The sequence below is a fragment of the Centropristis striata genome, chromosome 1 (assembly GCF_030273125.1).
Source record: "Centropristis striata isolate RG_2023a ecotype Rhode Island chromosome 1, C.striata_1.0, whole genome shotgun sequence".
Classification (NCBI taxonomy): Eukaryota; Metazoa; Chordata; class Actinopteri; order Perciformes; family Serranidae; genus Centropristis; species Centropristis striata.
In genome coordinates, this window is record NC_081517.1 from 27,722,131 (window position 1) to 27,748,477 (window position 26,347).

A 26,347-nucleotide genomic window follows, 5' to 3' on the forward strand; every position below is an offset into this window, starting at 1 on the left:
CAAGCAGATCAGTCTTTGGTCAAATCCAGACACTCACACACACACACACACACACACACACACACACACACAAACACACACATACCACTTGTATATTTGATATAATGCAGTGACTTCCCAATGTCCCAATGTTGTCCTTGTTCGCTGTTCATTTCCTGTGATTGCTCTTGGAGGCTCACACACACACTCTCTCAGACACACAAACAAAAATCTGGCTTTTCATTAGATTGGATTGCTGTGTGTGTGTGTGTGTGTGTGTGTGTGTGTCCGTTTGTGTCCAGTTTACTTTTAAAGTTTGAAAGGCCAGCTGGCCAGCGGACCTGTATACACTCACACGCACAGTTTTGCTATTCTTGAGAGGACACTGTATGGATTTTCATTAATTCACAAATATATTTAAAAGTATGGTGGGTTGTGACGGATTGATCCACACAAGTGTGGATGAAGATGGCTATCCCCACACTGACAAACGCACACACAAGCGTATAAACACACACATTTGCGACCTTCACCACAAATGGAGAACGGTGTGTGTGTTTGTGTGTGTGTTTGAGTGCCAACTACCAATGCGCTAGGACTCAGGGATTGTCAGCACTGCCAAGGATATGACACCAGCTCTGCAAAAACAACCAGCAGATGGATGGATAGATAGACTGGTGGAAGTGAATGGAAATCCTTTAAACTCAATGGACTAACTCTGCCTGGGTTGAGATTAGACTGGGGCACCACTCATCAAACTGTAATATGCTTTTTAAATCTTTTTTTGTTGTTATTTTTCTATTGGATGTTAGTCTCATAATTGTGGATGCACTGATCATGAGTTTCATGAAACACAGTCTGGAAAAAAAAGGTTCTCATGCAGTTTGCTATAATAGCTAGTCCAGGGGGCTGATTTCTGTGTTTACTCTTGGTCGTACTCAGAAACAATCATTTATTCGGATGGCTTCAGGAGGCTTTTGCTGCTTGCACCAAACATTGCCAGAGTGGCATATACCAAATCCCTTCAACTGAGGCGGCAAGTGCACAGTGAGCACTGTAGCCATAATTATGGGAACAGGAACTCGGGATGAAAAACAACAGCATTTCCCTTAAACATAAGATCTTAGAGTTGTAATGTTTTGTTTGGCAGTGCAGTTCTGAGATATTAAACATCAGAAATATAAAATCATTTTAAAGTACTAGACTATATTCTGTTTATTTTAAAATATTTAACCTGCCAAGGCTTGTAAATTACACCACACAAGCATCAATAGCTATTCAAAGAAGATGACAAATGCTGAGTAATTCCCTACTCAGCTTTGATAAAAGCAAGTCCGATAGAGCCACATTTTTCTTTTATTTAAATAGATTTTTGGGGCAGAGAGAGAGAGAGAATGGCATGTAGCAAAGGGCCAAAGGTCAGAAAGCAAACCTGTAGATACAGCCTCATTTTAAGCTCACAATATATTATTCACAGAAAGATAAGTTATGTTGAATTAAATGCAAGATAGTTACTCTCTTGTGTATACATCACTCTCAGATACAATATGTTACAGTTATAATTTCAATTCAAACAGGTTGTATCAAACATGTCATCATGAAAGACCATAAACATCAATACTCTCGCAGTTCTGCAGATCAAGCTCATTGGCAAACAGTTAAGGTCATTTTTAAATCAGAATGTCAATTTCCATCTTTGGAATCTGCAACCGGCCAGCTGAGTCAAAGTCAATTTGTAGCGCTGCATCAGCGCAGTATCCCGGTCTCCTCAGAAAAATGATCACATAAAAATGCTACTTGAAATGTCAGACCCCTGGGGAATTTAATCGATTTGCTGATTTATCCAATCACCAGTTATCAGTAACAGCAGCGACACATAGAAAATGGACATTTCCATCCACATCTCCTGTCTACATAACGTTCCCTGATGACAACTCAAAGTATGACATTCCTACAATACACATGTGGTAATGTCAGTAATGACAGTGACCTGTCTGAACTTTTTGCCTTATTATTGACAATGGTACCACTCAAAGACTTCTGTAATACTTGTTCTTTATTCTTAACAATGAGCTTGTATTCCTGCAGGGACCCTTGGTTTTGCTATTGGAAGCCATTTTCATTATTGCAGTCAAATGTTAACACCATACAGCTTGTGGATTGCTTTAGGTGACCATAAACATGTGCACAGACACAAATACAACCACGCATAACACAAAAACGTGCAAGCACCTTCTATGGATTGAATTTAAAAGTCAAATTTGAGTGATGAATGCATGCTGAGGGCAGGGTTGCTTTGCATACATTTCCAAAATATTCATGATGAGGGAACCGGTGCTGAATTCTCCCCTGGTACACCTGCTTCCAAATAGTTTTTACAATGCTTATGCACAATAAATCACTCTGCGCACTCATATGTATCTATATCTTTAACTGAAACTCATTTTGCCTACCTAGATTATTGGTGAAATGGACGTTTTGTGAGCAACACTAACCTATCCTCATTGATATGACATTCACATGACTGTGGTTAGGAAGTGGGGGGCAAAACTTTCTAGAGAGACCAAGCGACCCAGATCCCCCACCGTCACCACACACACACACACACACACACACGCACGCACGCACGCACACACACACACACACACACACACACACACACACACAGGCACAACACACAAGTAGACGGGCACAAGCGCACACAGGAAGAATATTAATTTTAGCTTGACAATTAGGAATCGAAGAGACTTCACTTTTAAGCAGGTACTCTTTACATTGAAGTGGGAATTTTAGATGGAGTGAGGATGAAATGAGAATAAATAGCGAGTGACCTCTTTCTTCACTCTCTGCCCTTCTCTCCTCAATCGTTACCCAACCAACACCCTCTGCACAAAGATGCCGCCCCGCCGGGAAAATCCGTCCCGTCTATCGAGCGTCCCACCGACGCCCACAACAGCTCCCTGCAACAACTCTCTGTGCAAGCAAAGCGTATTGAAATTCACCCCACGCTCCGAATACTGACATGCACGCTCTGCCCCCCCCCCCCCCCCCCCCCCCCCCTCCCCTCCCTCTCTCTCTCCCTCTCTCTCTTTATTCCCTAACCAGCACAGACAGAGTGTGGATTTGTGCATGTGTGTGATGGAGAAACAGAGACAGAGTGGGGGAGATGCTCTTGGATCGTGTTGCAACAACCGGGAGCTGGGTACTCAGACAGTGGCGAACCCCATCCGTTTACTGCACCTGGAGACGATCAGCATCCGGCTGCCAGCCCAGCTCCTAAAACCTCTGGGTCACCCATCTAGCCCAAAGACGCCACCCGGTCACCCATCCAGCCACCCAGCCACTGAGCCACAGTACAGCAGTGTTACCCCTCACCAGCAGCCACACTGCTGCGGATTAATTCAACCTGCCACCCAGTGATAACAGCCACCAGAGCAGCCACCCATCATACCCAGTCACCCAACAGGCCACCCAGTCATTCACCCACCCAGCGGAGGGTCGCAACTCTCCCCCTCCCCTGGAACAAGTACGCGCCGCCCGGTTGCGAGCGTCTTACCTTGAGCGCTTCTATATCCAAAGACGTCGACCGGTCCATGATAGAGAAGTGAAGTGCTGCAAATCAGTCACGAAAATAGAAGTCCCACAGGCGAAGAAGATGAGAGGGAAAGAGATTAAAAACGGAGACCAAAAAAAGTTGGAATGCTCTCTAGAGTCCCAAACTCTGCTCCAACATCCACTGGATTATTGTTAGGATTAGGTTATTAATATTCCACCACGGTGACGGATTTTCTCAGTTTCATTCCTCCCGGTGGGTCGCTTGGTAAAATCAGGACTCCATGCCGTGGAAGTCCCCCCCACCTCCGGTCCCCGGTTTGTCCGAGCAGGGGGATGGAGGGAATAGAAACAATATATAAATAAACAGAATTATCTGTGCGTAATGTTTCAAGCTGCGGCTTTTGCGCACTTGACGATCCGGTACGTCTTTTTTGTTGTTGTTGTTGTTACATCTGAGTAAGAAATATTCCCCCCACTGCAGGAATGAAGCCGGGGTCTATAGACTCTCCTGTCAGTCGGTCAGCGGATAAATGCCGTTATATCCCGTTGAATCCCAGTAAATGTGAGTGTGATGTTGTGTCTGCTCGTGCAGTGGTCGGCAACTGGAGAGAAGGAGTCCGGATCAGACAGATGATATTCTGCCTTGCCTGGGCGACTTCCATGCGGCAAACCGCCAGAGATATCAGCTCTCCCCGAAAGAAAAGGGGAAGAGAGAGAAAGAGAGGGAGGTCAGAGAGAGAAAGAGGGAGAGAGAAAGAGAGAGAGGGAGAGACCTGGTGGGAGCAATGCTGAAGAGAGGAGATGAGGAGAGCTGTGAGAGTTGAGGCGAGAGGAGAGAAGGAAGGAAGGTTTATGCTGTATATTATTCCAATGACTGACGCACCGGTGTGCGTGCGTGTGTGTGTGTGTGTGTGTGTGTGTGTGTGACAGAGCAAGAGGGAGGAGGAGGGAGAGGTAAAGGCTCGTTTTAATCAAGTAGATGAATCGAAAATGCTGCTTTGCCACTGAAGACAAGAAAGAGATTTAAATGCAGAGGCTGTTGGAAGGCTGTTGCAGAAAGTCTGGCTGGTTGCTGTGTGTGTGTGTGTGTGTGTGTGTGTGTGTGTCTGTGTGTCTGTGTGTCTGTGTGTGTGTGTAAGAGAGACAGGGAGAAAGACAAAAAAAACAGAATGTAGAGGTACTAAGCTGATACAGTATGCCTCTATATGAACAGAAAAATAATCATATTATAATCATATCTTTATTTGAATAGTCTAATCCTTTCTTTCTTTCTTTCTTTCTTTCTTTCTTTCTTTCTTGTATGGGCAAATTGTCTCCATCCTTCTTCTGCATAATAAGGTGTCGCCGCCTGCCGACCAGTAGGGCTTTTTATTATCTGTCACACACCTTCTGAATAAGTAGAAGAGCAGAGCAGTGAAGGGGAGAGGATGGGAGGAGAGGAGGTGTGGTGCCCAAGGAGAGCAAAGGAAAGGAGACAATTGAAGGAGGGCAGAGCAGGGGAGAGAGGGGAAGGAAACGAGAGGAGTGGATCGGAGCGATGACAGTAGGTGTGGTGACAAAAGGAGGAGAAGAGAGAGGGGAGAAAACTAAAGAAGAGGGAGGAGGAGAGGAGGTGTGTTGGCAAAAATAAGAGCAGAGGAAAGGAAAGTGCAATAAGGTGATGAAAGAAGGAGAGGGGAGAAGAGAGATGTACTCTTAATGCTGATCTCTACAATGTCACTCTCTGACATAAAGTTCCGAAACACAGTCTATTATTATCTCAGTTCATGGCAGATTGTACTCTTCAAGCGTGTGGAACATACCCTGTATTATGTGATAAAATGTCCCAAAAATTCAGAAAGTTTTGTTTAAAAAAAACAAACAATCAAACTCAATGCTAGAGGACATATTTTCACTGACAGTGAATCAATCAGTACCAGACTATTTTTCAGACAGAATACAGAAATATTGTCCTTTTTAACCAGTGAAATATAAAAAACTGGAGACCTCTGCTGTCCTTATCACTTGTAATGTATTCAAACACATTTTTACAAAAGAGAAAGGTTAGACTCAGCTTCGTGATCACTAAGTCATCACCGAAAATTACCAAGAATTGAAAAAATAAAAATACAAGGTTATGGCCATATATTAAAGGCTTTTAATTTTCATCAAAGCACAGTGCCTTGGTATAAATTATTGAAAGCCTAATCTCTCTCTTTTTTGGTCTTGAAATATGTCCCTGGCTCCAAAGAATACTTGCAGTTGTGAAGTCTAGTGGCATTAACACTCTCTCTCACTGTCCCCATAAATTACCCTACCCCCTACTGGTTGCAGCAGATCAAAACATCCTCATTTCAAAACACAACAGTCGCAGTTTGGTCAGGTTTATGCACCATAACTACTCTCCTGGGTCAAAGTCATTGTGTTTGTTTGACCCATTCATCCCCCAACCCTCCTCCCTACGCTGACTTTGTTGCTCCTTATACTGCGTCACCCGACTCCCTATTTCCATCTTAATAGGGTGCCACAAGTATGAGTTCTTAAACGTCTCTCCTCTCAAACTCAATGAGGATTTTCAATGGAGTAGTGGTTAGATGCCTGAATAAGGTCCGTGGTTAACCCAAGCTGAAGTGATGTTTGTGTTTTTTTGAACGACATGAAATAAGTTAATAAATACCACCAGTTGTCAAATTTGAAGTTTCTACGTGTCTTTAAAAACGCAGTTGCATGGCGGACATGGATGGGAGATCTCACTTGTCCGCCTTACAGCCTCTAGTCGTGTTTTTCAGTGCTCTTGCAAACTTTTATAGTTTGTAGATTAGATTAATAAACAATTTATTAGGCTACAGTTTTGCTAGCTCATCAAAACAGATGGTTAGCTTGTCAAAGACCACCTGAAACTAACGGCTCTGACGTTCAATTCATGTGACCGTTGTGTAGTTCGCTATAGCATAACGTTTGATAGCATAACATCATTTTGTTTGCTTTCTTTTGATACAGCCAGTAGAGGTCACCGCCACAGTAAATATATTGGTCATAAGAAGCTGCTTGTACAAGTTGCCTGTTGGGTCTTTTTTTATCTAGTATTAGATATGATGACTGCAGGTAAGGTAAGACAGGGAGGATATGCTGAATAATGTTCCCTCATAGACTAAGACCTCCTGTGCCAGCCAAGTGGAAAACACCTTGCCACGCTGTAACAAGGAGGGATATGATTATCCCGCCACATACTCACATTCCACCGAGGATGTAAACCACCAGAATTATTATCCAGTTTATGACTTATCAATATGCTGTAAGTCTGTTTGTCCATGTTTACAGCAGCTGTAGTTATGTTTTATTTCAAAAGACTGTTTCTCAGATGTGTTGGTTTCATGTTAACTGAACAAATTGACAAGATATCCCAAAACGAATTGATACGTGTCTGTGAATCACCATTTCTTTAATTTCAGCATTATGTTATTGATGCTCATCCTCCATGAATATACCAAGATGGCACCATCCTTGGCTACAAGATTTCTGCTTCACCCACACTTCTTTATTAAGGACCATTTCAAGTCTTTTCCACTTTACGTTAGTGTGGCATCCCATAGACTTGAAGTGCAGTAGATTCGCCTATAAGAGTGGTCACACACACATTTGTGCTGTACAGAGCTCAGATACTTTATGAAAACACACACACACACACACACACACACACACACACAGCTATAGGGCCATTGAATAGCACACTAGAGAACACAGAGGAACATTTGTTGAGGGACTCGGTCAGAGATAACGAACATCATATTAATGAATGCCTCACTCATTCTCTCCGCTCCTCCCTCTGTGTTTATCTGACTCTCTTCTTCGCTGCTTCTCTTTCTTCGCTCTCTCTCACTTCCCCTCTTCATCCCAATTGCCTGCAATCCCTCTCTACCCCAACATCTCTCTCTCTTTCTCTGTTTTCTCTTTTGATGCTGCACTCTCTCAACCTCTCTCTCTCTTGCGCTCTTTTGCTATTTTCTGCTCCTCTGTAACTCAGGGACCCCCACCACCTCCACCTCTCCACCACCATCTCTCTTTCTTTTCTATAAACTTTGTGCTGTCGGGCAATTAATCATTTTTCCGAGGACTCGTTATTTTTTACAAGGGAGCGGCTGACATCAGATACGGGCACCCAGTCTTGTGCCAGCTGGATATGACATCACCCATCTCTCCCCTCCTTCTCTCTCTCCCTCTCTGTTTCTCTCCCGCTGCCTCCATTCCTCCCCCTGCCTTTTCCCTCCATTTTAAAAGACCATAAACAGTTTTTCTGTCCCACCATGCCGCCTCTCATTTACTTGGCTTTACATATCTGCAGCTCGCCTGCAAATTCAAATGTACAGAATCTCTCTCATTTCACTTTATTCCCACACTGTTCATGAGAAACAAAGAAAGCTATAAGTACTATACTTAATGTTATTTCCCTTACCAAAATGCACATGAATGTGTCACATGTGAAACACATTCTCCCATGGGATATATTTCTCACATGGGCACATGTTTTCCCCTTTACAGTTGCTCTTATCTTTGTATGTATGTGATTTTACCTGCCCCACCATTCTAATGGACCATGATGCAGCTGTGCAGTAGCAGCAACTGACTTTAACAGGCTTATCTGTCTCTCTCTGTCTCTGTCCCACTTCTCTCTCCCTCTCCAAACTGTAATCAGGTAGGAGCTTTATTCTTCTACTTAAATTCAAAGTGCAGCTGTTTACTTTGCTAGCTGCAATAAGAGCAAAAGCTTATGGGAGGGACACATTGCTATGCAGCACAAAGTTGCACAACACCTTGCAAGTTACTTGCAAGATGTTGTCTGAAATAACATAGGGGATGCATTTGAAATTGAAGATGAGATAGTTAGTGATTGCTCTGCTTGCTATTTAGGAAGGATCCGGGGAGATTGAGTGGTTTCACAGAAAACTAAATAATTCATTATTTTACTAGTATTTAATTTATGAAGCAATGGTAATTAGCAGTGCTGGAAGAAGTAGTAGTTACATCCCTTACTTAAGTAAAATAACTTATACCACATTGTGAAATTACTCCATTAGTAAAAATCCTGCATTCAGAACTTTACTTATGTTAAAGCATAAAGGTATTGTATCAAAACAAACTTACAGTATCAAAAGTAAAATTATTTGTTTTGCAGAATCGCCACAGTCAGATTGTTTTATATATTCCAAATATATAAATAAATACTCATGGAAAGTACTTATTCTTCTTCTTCTATTAAAAATGTAATCTTTAAAGATTAATCATTGGAGTAATTTCTTTACAAAAATAAAAAACACCACTATCCACTATTTTGCTTCTCATGTCCTTCGCTTATAATGTGACTATTTTCTGTTTCTTTTAATTCTCTATAATGCTAAACTGAATATCTTTGTTTTTTTGACAAAACAAGCAATTTCAGTATGTCAAATAGTGCTGGCCATTTTAATTATTTTCTCAAAAAATTGCTGAATAGCTGTCCCTAAAACAACCCGTTTACCAGATGCAATCTACAGCTCATTAACTCATGTGACCTTTACATTTAAAAGTTCAGCAACTTCAGTTCTTCGTAATAACAATGCAAAGCCATTCCAAGGGAATCATATTAGGAATTCTGCAACCAAGCCCAACAAGTATGTGGATGTTTCCATGATTGAGTTGCTATAGAGTGAATGAACTGTGGTTTAACAAGACTGCAACACGTTTTGATTGTTTCACGGTGCATTGGCTTTAATATTCCAACATGCGTTTCATATTGGCTGTGTGTGTGTGTGTGTGTTTATGTGTGTGTTTTGTGTGTGTGTGTGTGTGTGTGTGTGAGAGAGAGAGAGAGAGAGAGAGAGAGAGAGAGAGAGAGAGAGAGTTTGAGACTTAACTATACTTCCTTTTTTATATACATTGCTTTATTCACCCCTTGATCATTTGTGTTTTTTTGTTCATTTGTGTCCTTGCTTTATGAATATGCCATTTAGTTTCACTTCAGATGTAATGATCTCACTGCTATTTAGCTGAAGACTCTCCAGCATTGCTTTCTTCCAGCAGGTCATTAGACCTTGCACGATGCATCGGGCCATGAACGACCACTTCTTCCACCCTCCAGAGAAAATTACTTTTTTGTTTGTACTTTTTTATTTAAGAATAACAAGTCAATCAGTTCAGTCTAAACACTATTTACCACATGAAAGTACTACTTTGTGACTTAGAGCTGAACTGCATCAGTACAGGGTGTGCCTTCTGAGTAGGCATGCAATCTAAAAGACAGAGAGAAAGCTATTTTGCACATCAGAGAGTGAAAGCAAGAAAGTTAACCAGATTAGCCACTTCCTCTTCCTTTCCTTTGGGTTAAAGGCAGAGAATCATACCCAGTGGCTGAACAAGCAGGCCCAGGTCCAATGCAAGACAATGCAGTACACTATTCTTTCTAATGTGTGATAGTTTACACATTTTCCACGTTTAGTGTTCCTGTTTTATTCTAATATTTTTAAAATATGTTGTGTTCTGTGTGTGTAGCATACAGGGTTACAATTCCACTGCTCTGTGCAATCCTGTATTGTGTAATGACAATAAAGCCGAACCTTGAACCTTTTCAAGCTGCATCGTCATTTTGGCTCAGTGTGTTATGGTAATGAAGCTGTAGATTCTTGTGGTGTTGTATTGGACTACATTAATATATATTCACTGAATATGTACTGCATTGTCACAAAGTGCTGAGGTGTAATTTAATGGGAGACAGGGAGACATGTCACCCCCAATGATTTCACATAAATCATTTATCCCCCTCAATTAACTCTATGAAGTGTCTCTGACAATCTCCCCACTCCCAGAACACATAAGAGGGAGGAAAAGAGTGACAAATTTTGCAGTTCTTGGTTCGAAAGTCACAAACCTTCACAGTTTTGACAAATAGCAGGCCAGGCTGCAGACCAGTAACTTAATCAGGTGGAAATTTTCACTCAGCTGACTCATTGCAAATGTTTGAGAGTGAAAGACATTCCCCATGGGAAAATAAACAGCAGCACATAGACTAAAATATTTTGGATATGTGTGTATGATATGCAATTATCAGTCAACACTAGGTTAATGCATATTATTTGCATTTCTAATGCAGCCTATAACCAGAGTATGCAATACAACGCTCAGGTCAGGTTACTATTTTGCCTGTTCAGTACAAGACTAATATGAAGTAAATGTATGTATCACAATTAAATAAAAATATGAATACATGAACAGTTATGATTAGATGCATTCCCCGAATTTTAAGTAATAGTATGAACTCTAGATGTGACTATTTAATTAACCCTCTGGAGTCACCAAAAGTGCCAAAGCATGGCTTCGTCATCACATCCAGACGTAAAAACAAAGCAGCCCTTCTGTAAATTTACCTCTAAAGTTCTGGCTGTAAATTCCATGAGGACAGTTTCAGTTTGATGATGATATACAAAGTAAAACTGGAAACAAGGTAAAAAAGTAACCCACTTATATGTTATATTTGCAACCTTTGTTCACATTTGCAACATTTAAAATTCTTTATTGAACATGATAGTGTTTTGAAAGTAAAAAAAAAGATTCAAAATCACAACACAGAAATGACCTAAAAAAGACATGAAATGACAAAAAAGACACAACAAAAGACACAAAATGACCAAAAAGACACAAAATGACTAAAATTGTTACGCTAAACATACAAGACACAAATAAAATACAGTTATTATCAGGTCATATAGGTGAGGTTGTGCTGAAAAAGATATACCAACATGGCATTTAAACGTTTTTAAAGTGGTGTATACAGGCAGGATGAAAAGGATTCAAGAATGGACAAAAAATAGCCCCAGACTCCATAGAGTTAATTTGTAAAGTTCTGTCAGTCTAAAAGACTACAAGACCCATAGACTTCCGTACTTCCAATCCCTGTCCGTTGATTGGTCGGCTCAGCATCCATTGTCGGAGACGTGTCTCTCAGTCAGAGCATCCTTCCGTCATGGCGTCTGTTTGGGCTAAATCCTTCGTAAGGCTGCCGGTCCTGTCTGTTTTCTGCCTCTTGCTGCTATGTCTGCCTCCCGGGGGAGGACAGAAGAAGAAGGAGGTAACGCTTCAACCACCTAAATGAATTTTTCAGCAAAATTGTTGGTGCTGGTTCATGGAATGAGTGTACAAGTTGAGCTGCTGTTAAACGTTAAGCTAGTGAGCATTAGTCAGGGTAGACAGGAAGTTTGTCATGGCGACGTTCTGGTTGTTTATCCTTTTTGGACACAGTAAACGATTTTCGTTTGATTTAAATGAAAGAGACCCTGCTTACAAGTTATATATATATATTTTTTTTACATTGTGGTGTACTCATTCCTATGTGACTAAGCTGTGTTGCATAAAATGACAAGTGCAAGGTTTACGTGCATGGTTGGGTACAGCGAGCTAATGTAACTTAGCTAGCTAACGCATTTACATCATTCTGTTAAAAAAAATCAGTGTATTTTGGGAGAATGACTATGATATCGTACGTGTTTAAAATAGCACTCATTTAATAGTTTGACGTTACTTCCAATAACGTTTAATATCATTGCTGCGTTGACTCCTATTAGGATTTTATTTTGAAACTCATAACTGCAGGAAGTGTTGTGATTTGCTTTTGGGTAGCTTGACATTAGACGATGCTGGCGATAATCTCACACTAACCACAAATATACCTTAATATCGGTTTAATAAGGCTGCTGTCGTTTACTGGAACAGCCTATTACTACAGCTAGTTTAGTATAAGAGACCATCATGTGGCTATTTCGTTGAAGCGGTAGCAGGTCTGTTTCAACTGAAACACAAGGCGGAAGCTCTGCCGCGTTTGCTCGATGTGACATTTGTCTCTGGGCTGAAAGGCAGTTTGCACAGCAGTTGTCTGTTTACCTGCTTCCTGTTGAATGTCTTATTATTGTGCAGTTGGTAATGTACTCTCGAATAATAGTAATTTTACACACATATGTAGTAGTGGTCGATTGGCTTCTCGCTTGTTCACAGCATCTGTAACCGGGAAATAGGAAGTGCAGTGCAATATGCAACTTTCCGATGGTTATTAATCAGTTATTCACATGTTCATTCATGCAGTGATCATTTTAAAATAATTTACAAAGAAGCCAGTCTGTCTTTTGTAAGTTATACTTCATCATCATGTGTATATGGGGTGAAACTTCAAATGTATTTACCTTAGTTATGTTTTAGTCCTTCTTGTTTTCTATTATCTGTTGATACTATTTCTTTATTAAAAATACTAAACATTGATCCTGATGCATTTTAATTACCTAGGATTGTGACAGATACTAAACAATTAATTTAAATTATAGAATGAGAGATTTAAAAAAAATAATATTGGCTTTTCCAGATTTTTTAACCATCTCTTGTCACCCGTGAGATGAGTATGTCAAACTATTATTTATGGCCTTGCAGAGCAGTCGCCTTACACTTAACAGCTTATATGTCAAGTTACAGGTTTTACCTGTATGACTTGTGAATTGTGCCTTTGCCTGCATTAAGCGACCATGATTTGTCAAAAGTAAAAATAAGTTGTTGTCCTATGATAATTTCATAATAATGTTTGAACACAATGCAGGGCACTTCTCCTGCCTAGCTCCTGACAGCACTATTAGCAAGGATTCATGCCAAAGACAGTCCTGCGATAAAGCAGTGCCGGGGACTCCATCAGTGGGGAAATGTTGTTTCAGTGCCGGTAAGACTATGGCATACTCCAGGAAGTCCAGGTGGAGTAAAAGGATGGTTACGCTTGTTTCAGGTGTAGTTAAGCCGATCTTGCTTTGGCAAAAGAAAAACTGTGCTGTTCAAATGGTCAACATGAGGTTCGAATGAGGTCATATCATCATTTTGTGGGCTGCCTTAGTTTGTTTGACAATTTTTTTGTGGGCCAATGACTTTTAACCAAGTCACAGTGCTGTTGTAACTTTGCTCTTGCACCACCTCATCTGCTCTGTCTGGTAGCTGACTTAGCATATGAATAGAAAATTGATTGAGTGGACAAACTGCAGGATTAATAAATGATGGAAAGCTTGGACAAATACATGACAAGTGAACAAATATTTGAATGAATGAATAAAGAATTGAACATGTCCACAAATGGATGAAGAAAGAGCTGGCGGAGTGGAAGAATAAACTGATGAATAAATGGACAGATTAACCACTGAAAAAGCATTTGAAAGAGAGAGAGATTGAATTAATAATTGAGACTGACATGTTTGCCCTCCAGTTCGCTGTAAACACTTCATATTTCTATCACTAATGTTGATGGCTTGTGAGGTGTATGTATAATGAATGTGTCATCGCTGTTGGAGTGAAGCTGTGCAAAAATGAACGCACATTTCTCACCTCTTGAAAAGTTAGCATTCAGTAGAGGTGACTTTCTCAGATGATACAGTTGCATCCTTTGCCATATTGATTTTCTTACTAGTGTATAAGTGAGCTATAGAGACACTTTAAATATTATGTAGAGCCAGGATTCATTTGAACCACTTAACCTAAGATGTACAGTTTGTCTGTGTGTATATACATTATGTCTTCCAAATTAAAAAGTTGATGCAGGTAATGGCCAATATATTTACATGGTTAAAAGCAAAAGATAGATTGACTTTTTGCTTTATTACTTCACAAACATTAAACAGCACTGTTAGAAATGTCTTGGTGCAAGATATGTTAATATTTCAACAATGGAGAAGATCAGTGTCTCATTCCTTTGACCAGCATTCTGCTTTGAATATATCTGACTATCACAGCTTTGAGGGAAACGGCCTACAGTAGTTTGTAGATGAATAAAGCACAATTATTAAATCTTCCCTAGTTGTGATTATGAGTTTAAAACTTCAATTTCACAGTTATTAATGAATAATCTCCTATTTTTACCGTTTTTTCTTCTTTTTAGCCGGGAACAGTCTGCTGACATCGGTGCTTATTTTCAGCAATGCCTTGATTCACATTCACACAATTACACCAGGGAGCTGCCCATTATAGCCACAGTCTGCTGTTAGGCACTGACCGGCTCAAGGGCACCTCTGCATTATCTAATGAGTGACAATTCCTCAATCACTAACCTAGCTCAAATCTATCTGGCTATTATTAGTTCGCTCCTCTGCCATTGACTTTGCCACTATCTTTAAACCACTGAGCTCAATATTTTGTCCACCGACATTTAACTTTGGTGCATCCCCTGTGAGGCTGTACCACACATGCTAGTACACTTAGCACATACACACACACACAGACAGATATACTTTCAATGAGCCACAGGAGAGATATTGAGGGGTTATAATGTGAGAAATGTTCTTTCCCAGTTGCCTGCCTGGGGCCACGGCAGAGGAGGTGGAGGAGGCGGAGGAAGATCTTATTTAGCTGGAAAATGGACAAAATGGTGAAGCAGCATTTTGTATTCATCTCACCAACTTTTGCTCTCCCTCACAGCCCTCCGTCTTGCCCTCGCCACTAAAAGCTTTAGCTCAAAACTGTAGGGCTTAAGGGTTAAAAGGTTTAGATAATTAATGCCATCGTGAAACATATCAACATTGTGTGTTACACTGATATTTAAATCTTAAGTTAGAGGGAGCCTTTTGACATGCACATATTCAGAGGCGTCACCTTTCTGTAAAAATTGTCTTTTTGAATCACATGCCTTAAGGTAAGAATCTCTGAGAGAAGCATAATGATCCACTAATGAATGATGAATTATGTGCCTTAATTGACACATATGACGATATATCCTGACTATTAATTAGCCTTGTAATGTTGAGTTGTTTTGATTTAGCAAATGTTAGCCATCCAAGTTTAGGTGTAATGTCAGGTGTTAAGATTATTTCTGTAAGTCTAAAGTTAGCTAGCATCTTTGATGGTTTTGTTTTCTTTATGCTTAGATAATATTAGAAAGGTTAATACTTTCACAACAACAACAATTAAAACTATAGCTTTTAGATTAGTTTCAGAACAGGACACTAATTAATGAGACAACAGTGTAGACATTTATCTGAAATGGATGTTACTTAGGATAAAGGTTAACATTACGCTTGGAACAGTAGCCTTGTTATGTTGCTTGCGAAGAGGGCCAATGCACAGCTCACTGTAAACAACACATGCTGAATTGAAATCAAAGTCATAGTCAAAGTGTACTTTATTGTCAACCAAACAATGCAACAGGTACACAGAGGATTGAAATTGTGTTTCCTTATACTCCAAGTAATACAAAACACACACATGACCTTGTGACAGTTTTTCTTTTCTGTTGTGAGATCAATTTATAAACATCATGTCTGCCATTGATTTGACTAAACAGCAGTTGCAATAGCAAAAAATACATTAGTTTTTACTAGCTAACCCCTGCTCTCTAATGTCACCTTTTTTACCCCTGAAGAGTTTGCACCCCTGGTGCCAGACTCTGGGGTCACTTTGCAATCCCATTGTCTATACGTATTTGGGACAGAATTTAACACTTCTAAAGTGCTCTACAATGCAAGTATTTTGCTTGCATTTGCCCTTAAAAATAGATATGTCAGAGTCCGAAAATAATTTTTGAGCACAGTGTGCAGGTAATGATCCTGCCCAGCGCACTATGCGGTCCCATTGGGTCCCCGCTGTTGGCAGACTACTTCACTGGGAGCAGAACAGGTAGCTCAAGAGCTCCCGGCGGAGGGACCGTTAGAACCAGCACTGACGCTGGCCACCAGCCCAGTGTTGAGATCATTTTCTGTAACCAGTGAAGCATTAGTGCATGGTGAAATAAGCAAGCTAACATTAGCTTACTAGCCAGCTGCATATCATTTAGCAAGCTTGATAACTAGCCAGTCACAAGTAAACATCCATCCCTGCAGCATTTGTAATATGTCAGTCGCAAGCATGTCGACTTTATCAGCCTGCTCCTGTCTGAAAGTCTTGATTATTACTATATTATTAATATAAATTTATACATTATAATAATAATAATAATGAATTAAGAAAAAGTCATACATTAGTTGTTTGTAAATTGTGTTACTTGAACTTTTTTCTCTGTGCTCCAAATTTTTTTTTTGTATTGCTTGAGGAAAGAAACTTAGCGCAGAGCCCTGTTCTATCAAGCAAGCAGTTAGCCTTTGGTGGCTAATTTAGCATTCCTTGCGTGCACTTCTCAGTAAAAGCATCCTGGTAATTCAGGGTTTACTATTGCTTTTTTAGTTGTGTAATATAAATTGATTCCATAATGCTGATTCACATTTTTTTTGTCATACACCAAAATCAAATGAGAGCCAAACACTGCTGGGAATCTAATAAAATCTAACAGAGGTATAAAGTAAGGAGGCAGCACTATAAGTCTTCCACAGGCGGGAGAAGTAGAAAATGTCTGTGTTGCATTAACAGTGCAAAAAAGGAATGGACTTCATTACAGCTCTGAAGGCATGGTAAGAGGGGGGTGGATCAGAAGCACTGACACTTCTATCTGTTAAGAGCAGCGATGGAGGAGAGAAACAAAACCCTTAACAACAGCCACACATCTTATCCAGGACACGCACAGCGAAGCCGGATTTTTACTCCGGAGGCTGCACTCTAGGTGATGGGTGCCTCCTCAAAAATGTAACGCCAGCTCATGGATGAAACAACTTAGTGGATAGTTCATATTTACTGAAGTGGGGTTGTATGAGGTACTTGTTCAACACTTAACAGGACTGTCTGATAGCAAGTTAAAAGGGGAAAATATTCTAAATATAGTTATAGTTTGACTTAAACTGACATCTTTTTTTTAGGTGGGCCTTTTTGGCTAAAAAGTGGCTAAAATACATTTTGCTGCTCCCCCTGTACTTAGCTTAACTTCTGTGTCAGTACTTCTGCCTGCTTTTCCAAAGAATTAGTGTGCTGACTGCCGTCTAGGTAATACAGACAAGGATTCCTATTACATAAAATTTCAAATGAACCTGAACAAACTTTCCCTCTATTGGTCGTAATTATAGATGACGGCGAGACACAGTATAAAAAACTGTTGCACTATGTGTGTGTGGGAGTGGTTGTGGATGGGTCGTACTTTCACCCAGGAGAACAGGGTTGGTGTCCCATGTGAAAACAAAAGTAAACAATGTGATCTAAACATCACTGAACTTCTTCATCGTGTTTTTACTTAACTATGTCACTTCCGGAGTTATCTTCATAACTACTTCACTTCCGCAATACGGACATTATTTACTTTTTTAAATTGTCCTTTATAAGACCTTACTAGGACGTTTTTTCCCCTAAGCCTAAATCAGTGGTTTTTATAGCCTTTTTACTACAGCAGTAACTTGTACGTGTATGTATTCTTACTTTTTGACAAATGCTCATATGGGTCATTATGGGTGGTCATGTAGGTCTGAGATCTTGTTGAAAAATGGACAGCTGAAGCGTCCACCTTTATTTGCATTACAAAGGATCAACCTGTGAACCCCTGAGAAATCTAAATTGTTAGGTTTTAAGGGCGCAATAAAGCCCATCAGCGCACAGCAAACGTGTGTTTGGGTTTGGGAATGCTGGACAATGGAATCATCTATCAGCCCAGCCCAAGTGGTGCTATCACCAGTAAAATCCATGAATCAAAACCTTCATCCTAGTTATGTAAGGTGGGACTCTTTTAACTCCTTGCCTTAAGCGTAAATCTCAGTCAGATCTCTTCTTCTTGTCTGCATGAAATCAAATCTTTGACAAATCATTTGACTGACAGTGAGGTTCAGTTGAGGATGGGCATGGTCACACTTGGTAGTCTTGCTTCATACGCTTGCAGTGAAATTTTAAATCGGCACAGTACAGCACAGCTCTTTTCAAGATGTGGTGTATCGGAAAATGGTATTCCTGTCAGAGCCAGACCCCAGAGCACTGATAGTGGCAGTTTTGCCACTGCTATTTATGCCTTGACAATGTAATGTTTAAGAAAGCACATTACATTTTCATTTTCTTTTCTTAATCAGGGGAGAGGTACAGGTGGATCAATTGGTAAATATAAAATCAGAGTCTAAAAAAAGAAGGAGTTAAGAAGAAAGTTTAATTGATCATGGTTGACAACATGGGAAAGAAATAAATAGATTTAATAAAAAAAAGAAGTTAGGGCAGCAGTGGTGGACCCATGCCTTTTTAAATCCTGCTATATGCCCCTCAGGGAGTGGAAGAAATAGTCATGGAGAGAGAAAGCATATTTATATCCCTTCAATACTCCCTCGTTCATCACCCCAGCTCTGCTAGATATAATATCTAGCTTGTGTTGTGTTTCTGTCTTAAGGCTGACGACAGCACAAAGAAAGAACCAATGTAAGCACTTCCTATACCTAGGCCTATGGAGTCAGGGGAGGCAAAGGGAGAAAAAAAAGTCCAGGGCAGCAGGTCTGAGGCAAGGAGAATTATATATCTAGAGAGTTATATATCTACAGAGAGATAGAGATTTCAAAGAAGTGGGCTTGCTACCACACCCAGGGACCAGTCTAATAAGTGGATCGGAATAATAAGAGCCTGCTACCTCTGCACACAGAGGCGCAATAAACTACAGGGTTGGACCTTCAGGGCACAACCCAAGCCACTTGCTGAGTTTAGACTGGGGCTTATGAAGCTAAACACTGTGTAAGCACTATTGACTATAATAAACTAGAATAAACCATAGCTCACAGTTTAGGCAGTTTTTTGCCCATGGATTTTATAGTGCAGGCAGGTTTTGTGTGAGAAAAGACAGCTTTTCCTGACTAATTGTCCCCATTAATGCAGACATTTTTGAATGTATATATGGTGTTGGTATTATTTTTTTTCCAAAGGAGAAAAAACAACAGCTCTAATAACAATTGTCCAACACTTAAAGTTCACAAATTTGTTGATGTCTGTGAATATATTAGGGCTGATATATGTGTAAACAGTCTTGCTGTATAAACGAGTGCCTGTTATCATGCTGTGTCAGGACATGGATTGTAGTTTCAGTACTGTCCCATGCTGTGTAGGTGCCGATGTCAGCGTGTGGAGTTGGGAAGGAAGGAAGTTGTTTTCTGTAAGTGCGTGTTAGTCACAGTCATCTGTCCAATGCCAGACACCATACTGGGTCTGATCTAGGCTTAGTGCTACCAAATAGTGCTATCTTGGTTTGTTTTACATTTCCGTGTGTCTCCTGCACTCCAGCTGTTTCCACTGTCAACGCTCCTCTCCTAGAGACGACAAATCATCTCATAGCTTCCTTTTTCCTCTTCCACCTACTTTATCACAGTTGTTGTTTATGTCTGTTTTTATTCCAGCTTTTTGCCAAATGGGTCTTTTCCATTGGTTTCCCCATTTTATGCATGTGTTTATGCCAATGCTCCCTCTTGTTGATTCTCACTGTCCTTTTTACCTCATGGAAATAAATGTGAATGATTCAAGGGTTCAAGAGAGATGAATATTGTATCCAGGCCCTTTTTCCCAGGTGTGTTGCCAATACAGCCCAAACTGCAGCTATAATGGCGCCATATTTTGCGCAGTGAAATGTTTCAATGTTCTCCCAGTGAATTCAGGGGTGATTTGTTTGGATCTCGCTCATTAGCCGTAGTCATCTGAATTATTGATGCAGTAGTGTCAGGCCTGCTTTCCCAATGACTGATGGCCTGTGTTCCCAAGTCATTTTCCCCCTCTGTTATTCCTCCCTCTCCTCCTCCTTTTTTCCTCCCCTTTCCAACACTTCTATAACAAATTTTCTGAGTGGCAAAAGCATTTCCATCTCCCGCTTTCCATCCCCTTGTCCACCCCTTTCCCCTCCTGTGTCACCTCCCCTGCGTTTATCCCTTCAAACACCCTTCTCTGTGCACTCCTTTGACATTTCTATAATCAGGTGATATTGTGAAATGATATCTCTTTTCTTTTACCTTGTTCTCTAATTTTCTCCTCCATTGGGTCCTTCCCCCATTCTCTTTGCTTTCTTCTTCCCTCTCCTTGTCCCTTACTCCTAATTGTTGCCATTTCCCTGACATTTCTGAGGGTAATTTCTTGGCCAGCAATATTAAATACGAGAGGAGTCCAGTGTGTTTCCATGCTGTTGTGAACATTAAGTTCTCGATGCCATTCATCAGAGGTATGAGCACGTGCTCCTTCTGAAATGTTTTTTCTCTTTTGCTTAGTTAGCCAGTGACTCACTTTCATTTTCTCAGTCAGGTAATAAGAACGTTTATTAAATAAGTCATCAGTCAGTCATTCACTTAACCACCATTCAGGAAGCCCTTCAATAGCCGTGTTACCTTGCACGTATGTTAATGTGAATTTGGGAGTATCTCATTAAAATAGCTGAATGGACATTTATGCTTCAACCATAATTGCGCACAAATTTTTTTCACGCTCACTTGACATTTTTATTTTGTGCAATAAATGGGATGTGGCAATGCCTTTTTCGAATATGTTTTGACAGAGAGAGTATTTAACTTGCCTGACTGGTAACTTCCTGGCTAATTTTTTGTCTCCAGACAGCATTAAAAAGTTGGGACAAAAAGTGTGATTCTGTGCTAAATATGTTTGACGTATAATCAATTAAAAATGTTTGATAGACAAGATATTTAATGTTCAAACTGATCATCTTTTGTTTTTGTAAATATGCACTCTAATTTCTGAATTTGATGGATTCTGTTTTTATTTACACTTTACACTTGACCCAACTCAATTTTGGAATGGAAATGTAATGGATATACTGTTATATTGTTATATTATCAATGGACATAGGGTTTGTTAATGTCCAGCAAATTGGCATATGGTGATGCTGTACGAAGTCATCCAAACTGATCAAATCATATGGACACAAAACCCACTACAGGGGCAATATCCACCATCAAGAATCATAATAATTGTATTAATTATTTCGCCAGAAATGAGTGCATTACATACATACATAAATAAGTGCGTTTATTTACAATGTTTGAATTAGTTTGAATAGATTCTCTTCTATTTGATATCCATTGATGTGACTGAGATTGCATACAGCTCTACTTGTGAAATCAGTCTGTGCACGAATAAATACATTTGTTGTGTGTGGATGAGGGGTGGGGCTTTTGTATCACAATCCTGGGCTCAGTGGTCGATGACTGTCAGCCACCATATTACCCAACACTAATGCACAGCATTCTCAACAGTCACATGAACCGCTGTACAACTGTCTGGGATGTCAGCTGATGTGAATCCTTGCAAACAAGATGGGGATCTTTGTAATTTCTTCTATCTCGTATGTCATGACATTGACTCAGTCATTGACTTTTGTGTGACTGAACTGAAACATGTCAAAATCAGGACAACTAATGCTGAGATAATAAGACCTTTTAGTTTCTGAAAAGTCTGTCTAACTGCTAATGGCTGTTATACCTCTCGTCTGATCATCCATCCCTGCCTTTCTTCATCACTCCTCATCTCCGGAGGGAAATGTTGTCATAACAGTACTCTCTCCTTTGCCCCCCTTTCTCTTTATCTTTCCCTCCTCTGTCATTTCTCATTGCATTCCATTTTCAGTTTTCTTTCTTTATCCCTCAACCCCCCCCCCCCCCCCCCCCCCCCCCCTTGTCCTCCATGCCTCTGCTCCCTTCCCTCTTTGCTCCTTGCTGCTGTCTCTCCTCCTAACCCCCTCCACAGTGACAGAACTTGCTGTATAGCTGATATGAGGTGGCATATTATCCTACTGTGTATGTGTGTGTGTGTGTATATGTGTGTCAGAGAATGTGTGTTTGTGTGTCTGTCTGGCTTGTGGCTGATAAGACGTCTCACTGTTATCCTCCCAGACAGACCTGTGTCGCTGTGATGGTTCACAGGCCACACACAAGCTTGAATATACACACACACACACACACACACACACACACACACACACACACACACACACACACACACACACACACACACACACACACACAGGTATACACATTAATACATATGCACACATGTACACACAGGCTTCACTATGTGCTAGGCTATTAGATTGAAAAGCCATATAGTGGATCTGTGTGTACATGTTGCCTGTCACAGATATCTGATGATTCTGTCTTATTAAACTCTTAGTCTTTCTGCTTCACTGGCGGAAAGCCTGTTAACACCATACACAGTGCTAAAAACTGTGAATGTGTGTCTTCCATTGTGTTTCTCTGCATAGTAGAGAGGCTGTCATAAAACCGCCTTATTGAAAACCCTTGTCATGAGAGCGTAAGTACAGATGACAAAAATGGGGGAGAGAAAGTTAGAGTGGCAAATTTCTTTTTTCCCAGCCTTGCCTTGTCTGATCCAAGGACAGTGCTCCTGTGGACCAAGTGAGTCCTTGTTAGGTAAAGCTACACCTAGAAATAATCGAACCGCTTATGAATTATTAAATTATGTTAACATAGCCTTTTGAAAGCATTTATTTTTCCAGGGGATGTCAAGTAATCACCATGGTCTCTCCTGCTCTTCTCCTGTTTCTCATTTGCTCAGTCAAACACAGTCAGGCCTGAGAGATGTTCGACCCCAGAGCAGTATAAGCAGCAGGAAGAGGATGTTGTGGCTGGTGGTAAGGAGCTAGCATCTCCAACCACTAGGCCATGCTGATTATAAGGTATAGAAATTCATTTGAGATTGAAAGTCCTGAAGGAAAAAGTTAGAAATGTGTATATTCTCCTCTGCCTGATTGCTGAGATTTATTTTGAAATGCAACTCCGCCTAAGCTTGCCTGTTTAACTTTCTGGTTATTTATGGCCCAAAAATAACTTATTGCATACACGCTGACACACACATGCAATAATATACCATGATGAACTGGAGCAGTTTAGCATAAAGCTGTAGTCAGGATAAATGCTAAATGCCATTTTGTGTCAGACTTGCTTTTTTCTCCCTCCCTCTCAATTTCTCACTTTCTCCCCCACTTTTTTTTCTCAACACTTGTAATGTCTTTACTGTTTTAACTCATTTGAAAAGTCAGTTGTTGTCCTTGGAGTGACTGTAACCACAGTAGATAGTACAGCATTAGTATTTTTACACAGGTGCCTATTTGATTTGGCATTTAGTCAGCAACTCTGCATCCAGGTTTTTCTGGCAAAAAGAGTGTAAGCCTTTGCATATAAGTATAGCTTTACTGATTTCACTCACCCAGAAAGACCCTGACACAGCTTGAGCTTTAAGCCCCGTAATGACTGAGAGCCATTTTTTTTTAGATTGCCAGTCTCAGTCTCATGCAGTGATGGAATCAGCAGCTTTGCTGTCACTGCAAACTCCTCAGCATCATCAACAGATAAACACAGGCACACACATCATTACCTCAGTAAGGATGCTTAAAGTATCAAATTTAGAGGCAAGGTTGTTTTTCAACACCTTTAACAAGTCTATCATCACTTCACTTATCACTCCTACAGAAGAGTGGGGGGAGTTAAGTTATGAAAGGCATTTTGTGTTGCTAATCCTTGTGCTTGAATCAAACCGGTGAAATCCAAATGTAGTCATGGCCCACCATTTGTCATCATTTGAGTCATCAGAGAAGTGATCTCGGTGTGTGGTCCAAGGAGCATTTAAGCAGGCTTTCGTAAACTGTCTGTGAGTAAAGCAAAACACACATTGGTTGAATTGCAATCTCGTAACCCATCGGCTATCCTCCGACGATGATTTAGCTTTCGAGTAGCTTAGCTTATGTAGCTAAACTGGCTACTTATGAAACTCTCCCAACTCCAATTTCATTATTGCGTCTCAAGTTGCTAATCAGACTGTCAACAATGACTGGTGCATGGAAGAGGATGTCTTGATGTCCGTTATCCAGATATCCACTGGGTACACTGGAAACATCAGCCCTTGCCCCCTACATCGTTGTCAGAACGACAACGCTGATGGGTTCCAAGATTTGAGTCCCAAGAGAATTGAGTCAACACCCCTACTTTGTAATTTAACAGTTTTGGGGGACTATGAAACATGCTTAGCAGCTATGTTACTTCATTTCTTGCAGTTTCTTTCCTTTTCTATCCTTTTTTTTATTATTGGAGACATATTCCTCGCAGGCTTTTCTGCAAGAGGACAGACACTGTCTTCTTAGAGCAGGGCACAATACAATTGAATGTAGAGTTTGGTTACATATAACCACTGGAATCTGTTTAAATTGAACACGTTTTGTATCCCAAACCCCCAGCTGGAATGCAAAGCCTAGCCTGATTCTACTGTAGTTAGAAATAAATAAGTAAGCTGGAGGCTCTTTGAACTATGGCTGACAGATCATGTCTTTAATGAGGAGCTTGATTTGTGCTGATTGTTGCACCCCTTGTTTCAACTGAGCAACTGGTGGTCACTCCCCTTCCCAGCTGTTCACATTATTGACCAGCCAATTAGTCTCACCAGTCGAGCTCAGAGCTCGATATGATTAGTGCAACTAGCTCACCATTTCCCTTGTGAGACTGACACCACTTTGCAGTTGGCGGTAAGGCAGCTGTAGTCTGCTGGGACAGAAGAAGTAACATTGCTGTCATCACCGCCCGTACGGCTGCATTTAGAGTACTTGGACAGGGGTAGAGCTTTAATGCATGCATTGCTTTCCAGACAATAAAACAAGAAAGGTTCTGGACAGCAGCTTTTCTCTAGTGGTTTTATTGCCAGCTCATTGTGAAATGAGCTCTTTAGTCAGTATGCCAGCCCATTCGGGTCTAAATGCTTATCAAACCAAGGTTGTGAGAAAACGTCAGGGTGTCTAGTGGTCATTATGCGAGGTGTTCACAGGGTGTTATGTTCTACAGTGTCTTCCCTCAGCTCTCAGTTTTTACAATATGTATGAACATCCATACAGGCAGTCTTCACACATCATCCTCCATGTCCGATTTAATGCTCATGGAAAATAACCGTATGCTTGACCCTGCTTTTTTTCCAACATCCACTCACATTTTTTGGCATCATATTTGCCTTAGGTAAAGTTCTATTTTAGGGCAGCTATATGAGTAATCAGTGTTTCTTTTGCACATTAAAATTAGTAATACTTTCTCTCTGTGGGGGAGAGAAAAACTCAGCTGTGTGAGTCATTGAACTAATCAAGCACTTTGTGTCATACCAAAAGCTTAAGGCGTGGGCACAAAATATTAGTTTGCATGAGAATAGAATAAAAAGAAATACACAAGTAAGATAATGTATTTATATATATTACCTTGTGAACTCTTCAGTAAAAAGACTTGTAAAGGGATACAGCAAGGCACATCAAAGACTGTGAAACATAGATGCATACAAAGTGCAAAGTAAGATTATTAATCATGCTAAAAAGCACAATTCGATCTTGCACTTTAAATTTGTCCCTGTATAAGCAATGTTAACATTGTTTATAAGAAACACCTAATCTCTCAAACTGTACTCTGCTAATAGTTGTAGGCAGCATATCTACTTGGGGTAAATTTCTATTTTAAGGTGACCCATGTGGGGAGTTGGTCTTTCTTTGCACAAGGAAGTCAGGTGTACTTATGGTATTTTGGGAGATTTTCCTCAGAAGTGCATTCAAAAGCTGCGATTCCTCCATGTGTAATAGGTCTATAGAGACTCAATGCTCACCTAAGTAGAAGCAAATAATAAATGTGAATGGCTTATAAGGCTAATTAGGAGCACATTAAGCTCACAGTTATTAGGCACTAATACTAGTGTTAGTTCCAAAGGCTAATGAGGTAGCATACTAGGCCAATTACACTTGTATTTCTAATATGCTTATACGTGCTTTGTGTGCTTGGCCCTGAGTTTGACCATTAAAAATTACCACTACAGGCAGAGTGGCGGAGTCTGGAGGTGCATAAAGAGAAAAGAGGTGAACTAAACGGAGGGTTCAGAGCTAAAGGTCACACAGTAGTGACACATAGCACACCTGGGAAGCAGAAAAGATGAAGGCAACTGACCTGGTAGT

At 40.4% G+C, this 26,347-nt stretch overlaps 2 protein-coding genes across 2 annotated transcripts in view; one reads left to right on the forward strand and one right to left on the reverse strand.

The window, feature by feature from the left end:
• The window catches only part of LOC131974643 (zeta-sarcoglycan), a 390,877-nt gene extending 386,603 nt beyond the window's left edge, over positions 1-4,274 (reverse strand). The window contains exon 1 of the mRNA XM_059337047.1: positions 3,536-4,274. Within this exon, the coding sequence (XP_059193030.1) occupies positions 3,536-3,574 (39 nt within the window). The 5' untranslated portion in view covers positions 3,575-4,274. The remainder of the gene's footprint in view (positions 1-3,535) is intronic.
• A 7,184-nt stretch (positions 4,275-11,458) lies between these two features.
• tusc3 (tumor suppressor candidate 3) overlaps positions 11,459-26,347 on the forward strand; it is a 75,135-nt gene continuing 60,246 nt past the window's right edge. Inside the window, exon 1 of the mRNA XM_059337059.1 lies at positions 11,459-11,611. Coding sequence (XP_059193042.1) covers positions 11,507-11,611 — 105 coding nt within the window. The 5' untranslated portion in view covers positions 11,459-11,506. The remainder of the gene's footprint in view (positions 11,612-26,347) is intronic.